The following is a 6,000-nucleotide window of genomic DNA, read 5'->3' as shown; positions in this document are numbered from 1 at the left end:
ATAGTTTGTGGATGGTAAAAAAGTTTATTTGATCTCTCAAGGCTAAATAGTTTGTGGATAGGCACAAAATTTACTTGATCTCTCGAGGCTAAATAGTTTTTAAATAGTAAAAAAATTATTATATTTATTCTCTTAATGCTCAATACTTTGCAGATGGTAAAAAATGAGTATATTTTGGTAAATAATTTTTTTGCGATGATGTAGGTTAAATGTTTGTGTATAGTATTATTTTATTGTATATGCAGTGTTAATTTTCCTTTCATGCTACAATAAAAAGTAAAACTACCATTTATTTTTACAATTTATTTTCATAAAATAATTTTCATTATACAATAAACATTCAACATCTGCCAACCATACCATTAAGCTGGGTCATAAGAATCTTGGAAGCTATCGATTTCTCTTCTTGAATCCTGTACAGGAGGGAAAAATAAAGAAACTATAAGGCATGGGTACTTGAAGAACAATTAACTTTTTTTTTTTTAATTCCTAGGATAAAACATAACTTACCACGTGAGTACACTGTCACTAAACAGTGAAAACCAACCTAATTGAGGAGGGGAAAAAAAATGTAGTACCTGTTACAAAGTATGTAGTGGAACTTACTCTTCTTGAACTGTTTACTTCGTGTGCATGAATAATTCCTGCTTAGTGCTAGTCTATTGTATCATGAATGGGTTAGTATATAATTTGTTCTAACAAACTTCACATTCCTTACCTTTCTTACCCTTTTTCCCCTTCCCTTTCTTTCCTTTAAGTGCTTTTCCAGTTTTTCGTTTCTTGGCAGGAGGTCCACCTGGTACATAGTCGTCTTGTAGAGCATCCACATTGCCAAGTCCCAAAAGCTCATTCCTCATGGTTCCAATGGTAGTAAACTGGTTCAATTCTGCCTCCTCTTTTTTGCTCAGTGTCTTCCGTACAAAATTATCTTCCTCATACCTTTTTGAATAAGACATTGACATGTCATTAAGTCATAATTTTGTGATGGCATTTTTTCATGCTTGTAGTATTTTTCAAGAGTCCAGAAAGAAATCAGTCTTACTACTTGCTTTTCATTTTACAAAATGTAAAAGAATCCCAAAACAAGTTAACATGTTCAGACCTCTAAGTATTTTTTTCATTAATCCTATCGAGCTTTATTTCAAATCTCCACTCATCACTAGGTCACTGTAGTTATACCTGCCTATCTTCAAAATCATGTCTGGAAATTTGGAAACTGAACCCTCATGATATATCAGTATTTTTGGCTTACAAAATGAACAGCAACCCATCTTGGAATGATCACATCATGGGCATTCAGGCTATGTGCTTCTAAAATGCAGATTTAGGTGAACCTCATCATTCCCCATATGGAGCATTGTACCATACACTCAGGTATGAGGACAGCCTTCCCAAACTTTTTCTTAACAATAAATTACCTGGATCTCACATTCCAATGTTATTTATTTCACTGCTGTCATATGGCTGTTGGTAAAAATTTTGTTATCATACCATGCTCAACTTTCACTGCTGGACTAAACAATTCTAAATACAAACAGTGAAAATCATGAACCTGAGTATTAACAAGTTTTATCAATCAATGTACGTATTATAAACTGTTTACCAACCAAACGTGGAATTTCCACCCCACTTCAGTATTTTTGTGTGAAAACACTTTACGGTCTGCTGAGACATGATTTTATTGGTGGGCTAAGTTTGTATTGTGCTTAATTGATGTACGATATGTCGACGCAAAAAAGTTTTTTTTTTAAATTTGTGGAAAAATAGTTATAGGCCTACTTGGCAAAAACTTTTGAATCACGCACCTTGAGGGATGCTGGGAGTTCACGGATCAAGCTGTTGTTTTGTTTACAAGCATTACCGTAATCAGGCGCGCATGCGCGAATTTCTTTCTTCTCGTACTAAAAAGCATCAGCGACACATCTCAGAAATTATTTTGTCACTTTGACATAATATTTGCACCATTTTATATTAGCCGTTACAGAGTTTTATATATGAAAATGTGTGCAATTTCATGTAGAATACAACAAAAAACACCCCATGGTTGTAGCTTTTATCAGTTTTGAAATATTCTCATATAAATAACGATGTGCCAAAATTTCAACCTTCAGTCAACTTTGACTTGAGACTGAAATGGTCGAAAAATGCAATTGTAAGCTAAAACTCTTGTATTCTAGTATAATATTCAATCATTTACCTTCATTTTGCAACAAATTGGAAGTCTCTAGCACCATATTTCGATTTATGGTGAATTTTTGAAAAAACCTTTTCCTTGCATCCGCGCGGTAACTCTGCTGAAAAAAAATCAGAAATTCTTTCGTCCGATTGTCGTAATGTTTGCACCGTTTTGTATTAGCCATTACATGAAGTTATATATGAAAATATGCGCAATTTCATGTAGAATACAACAAAAAGCAACCCATGGTTGTAGCTTTTATCAGTTTTGAAATATTTTCATATAAATAACGATGTGCCAAAATTTCAACCTTCAGTCAACTTTGACTTGACCAAAATGGTCAAAAAACGCAATTTAAAGCTAAAACTCTTACATTCTAGTAATATTCAATCATTTACCTTTATTTTGCAACAAATTGGAAGTCTCTAGCATAATATTTCAATTTATGGTGAATTTAAAAAAAAAATTTCCTTACGTCCTCGCGGTAACTTTCGAAAAAATCAGAAATTTTTTTGTCAGATTGTCGTAATGTTTGCACCGTTTTATATTAGCCATTACATAAAGTTTTATATATAAAAATGTGTGCAATTTCATGTAGAATACAACAAAAAATAACTCATGGTTATAGCTTTTATCAGTTTTGAAATATTTTCATATAAATCACGATAAATAGAAAAAACTCGACCTTTGGTCAACTTTAACTTGACCAAAATGGTCGAAAACTGCAATTGTAAGCTACAACACTTACAGTCTAGTAATATTCAATCAATTACCTTCATTTTTCAATAAACGGGAAGTCTCTAGCACAATATTTTGATTTATGGTAAATTTTTGAAAACTTATTTTTTTACGTCCTCGCGTTACGAATTCATGCATCATATTGTGATAATATTTTCTCTGTGTTGCTTTGTTTTACAATTTGTTATATGCCAAAATCATCGCAATTTAGTGTACAATACAACGAAAAAATAATTAACTCATTAGCTTTAACTGTTTTGCTCAGAGCACGATTTTTATACAATTATATATGAAATTTTTGTTCGCGCTGTCATATATTCCAATATTTATATATGATAATGATATTTTTTTCATTTCTGATGGTTGCACACTAAACTTCAGGCAATGACAAAAAAAGGAGCCAAAAATGAACTGAACTCTTAATCTTGAAAACTAAGCATGCTGTGTTTTTTTTAAAAAAAACTTTTTTTCCGCTTCGGCGCTCGCTCCCCAATGCCGCCGGCATATGGAAGACACTTTTGGAAATACCGGCTTGGCGTTTAAGGGTTAATCTCAATCTCTGCACCTCAAGAGACTTAAAAATGTAGATGAAAAATAATTCTTGTTGCAACACTTTAAAAAACAAAAATGGAAAAGCAAAATCAACCCCTTACCTTTCTAGTTCCTTTCGTTTTTTTACAGATTTGTGTTTCAGAGTATCAGCATTGTATACTACTTCTGGCTCATCTACATGTTCAAAGAGCGCATCTCGTAAGACAGCAGAGTTGAGAGCACGGCGACGTGCTTTCTCTAATGCTTCTTTCTTACTATCTTCATCTGAAAAACAAAAATTTTGAGAACTCAAAATAACTATAAATTTGAATGCAGAAAAACACGAAACAGGAACTTATATAGTTTATATAGTTTCAATATTCATAAGACCGTAAACTTGAAATATTTTCAAGTCATAGTTTCGATAACTCTGACATAACACTAAGCTGATTAAGTGATTGAATTTTGTAGATACCTTGCACTGGAGGATGGATTATCTATCTAATCAACACCAAAGTCCTATACATCATAAATAACTGCAATAAGTTATAGCAAAACAAACAGAAATTATGATTATCATAATGTAAATCCCTTGTGAATATCAACACCTCAAGAACAAAAACAAATTTCTATAATATGTTATTGTTATAATACAATTAAGTTTGTTCATACTTACCTGGCAGATATATATATAGCTGTATTTTCTGACATCCGACAGAATTTCAAAACTCGCGGCACACGCAGTGGGCGGCCAGGTGTTATTACCCATTCCCGCCGCTGGGAGGCGGATATCAGGAACCATTCCCATTTTCTATTCATATTTTATCAATGCCACTGTCTCCTGAGGGGAGGAGGGTGGGCACTAATTATATATATCTGCCAGGTAAGTATGAACAAACTTAATTGTATTATAACAATAACATTTTGTTCATGCAACTTACCTGACAGATATATATATAGCTGAATCCCACCTTCGGATGGTGGGAAGAGACAGAATAGGATTTGTAGGAAACTTAAATTAAGTAGATGATGTACACCTTGGTTCCTCACCTGTTAGCAAAGTAGACTCTGTGATTACTGTCACTTAAGCCTGCTTCTGCTTAATCAGAGTTGCCAGCCAGGTGGAGACCTGTAGTGATGGTACGCTTTGGATGCTCTGTCAACGGGGACGTGACCTCAACGTGACAAGACCATCGAACCATACATATGAGGGCTATGAAGCAACTGACCACCACCTGACCAACTAGCCAAAGATCCCCTGAACACTAAACTAAGAGATGGGAGATCTTCACACAACACTCACCAAAAACACAACAATTAAAAAACTAACCTAAACCTAACTAAGGGATACAGAAAGAGCTACCTCCAGCCCCCAAGACTGTGTCTGCAGAAACGTATGGCCCAAGAGAATTGCAGTCGTCATAAATCGTTCTCACATCCCTTAGGTAATGTGAGGCGAAAACAGAATTGCTCCTCCAAAAGGTGCCATCAAGAATGTCCTTGATTGACATGTTCTTTTGGAAGGCAAGAGAGGTAGCGACAGCTCTGACTTCGTGAGCTTTCACTCGTAAGAGGCTCAAATCAGTCTTCTGGCAAGATGAATGAGCCTCTTTAATGACGTCCCTCAGGAAAGAAAGCCACAGCATTCTTAGATAAAGGTAATTCCGGTCTCTTCACAGAGCACCAGAGATTACCTGAGGGACCTCTTACCTCTTTTGTTCTATGAACATAGAACTTGAGAGCCCTGACAGGGCACAGGACTCTCTCTGGTTCTTGGCCCACCAGACTTGACATACCCTTGATTTCGAAGCTTTTCAGCCAAGGGTTAGAAGGGTTTTCATTCTTTGCCAAGAAAGTTGGGCTCAAAGAGCAGACAGCGTTGTCTCCTTTGAAGCCCACTAGATGACTAAAAGCTTGGATTTCACTAACTCTCTTCGCCGTCGCCAGAGAAGTTAGGAAAAGAGCCTTCCTTGTCAAGTTCCGAAGAGACGCTGCTTGAAGAGGTTCAAACGGACTTGACATTAAAAACCTAAGAACTACGTCAAGGTTCCATGAAGGCGGTCTGGCTTGAAGAATCTTCGAGGTCTCAAAAGATTTCAAGAGATCATGAAGATCCTTGTTATCAGAAAGGTCCAGGCCTCTGTGCCTAAACACCGCTGACAACATGCTCTTGTATCCCTTAATGGTCGGGACTGCTAATTTCTGCACGTTCCTAAGAAAAAGCAGAAAATCGGCTATCTAGTTCACAGATACCTCGAAAAGTCGCATCTGACCCCGATACAGTCCATCGTGTATCTGGGGATTCAGATGGATTCAGTGGCTTTTCGAGCGTTTCCGTCCCAGGAACGTCAGCGGCTAGGCTTAGAGAAAATCTCAGCCTTCTTGGGGAAAGAAACTTGCTCGGCGAGGGAATGGATGAGTCTGCTGGGCACCATTTCCTCGCTGGAAAGGTTTGTTTCCTTGGGAAGACTGCACCTCAGGCCTCTCCAGTTTTTCCTTGCGGACGAATGGAAGGCCAAGGACGATCTCAATGTGATCTTGAGGATCTCAGAGTC

At 36.5% G+C, this 6,000-nt stretch overlaps 1 protein-coding gene across 1 annotated transcript in view; it reads right to left on the bottom strand.

Annotated features, from left to right (window-relative positions):
* Nucleotides 1-288: 288 nt before the first annotated feature.
* LOC135198083 (neuroguidin-like) overlaps nt 289-6,000 on the bottom strand; it is a 114,628-nt gene continuing 108,916 nt past the window's right edge. Inside the window, exons 6-8 of the mRNA XM_064225508.1 lie at nt 3,568-3,730; nt 719-939; nt 289-413 (exon numbers count right to left, since the gene is read on the bottom strand). Coding sequence (XP_064081578.1) covers nt 391-413; nt 719-939; nt 3,568-3,730 — 407 coding nt within the window. The 3' untranslated portion in view covers nt 289-390. The remainder of the gene's footprint in view (nt 414-718; nt 940-3,567; nt 3,731-6,000) is intronic.

The sequence above is a fragment of the Macrobrachium nipponense genome, chromosome 21 (genome assembly GCF_015104395.2).
Source record: "Macrobrachium nipponense isolate FS-2020 chromosome 21, ASM1510439v2, whole genome shotgun sequence".
Classification (NCBI taxonomy): Eukaryota; Metazoa; Arthropoda; class Malacostraca; order Decapoda; family Palaemonidae; genus Macrobrachium; species Macrobrachium nipponense.
This window is presented reverse-complemented; position numbering and strand designations above follow the sequence as displayed.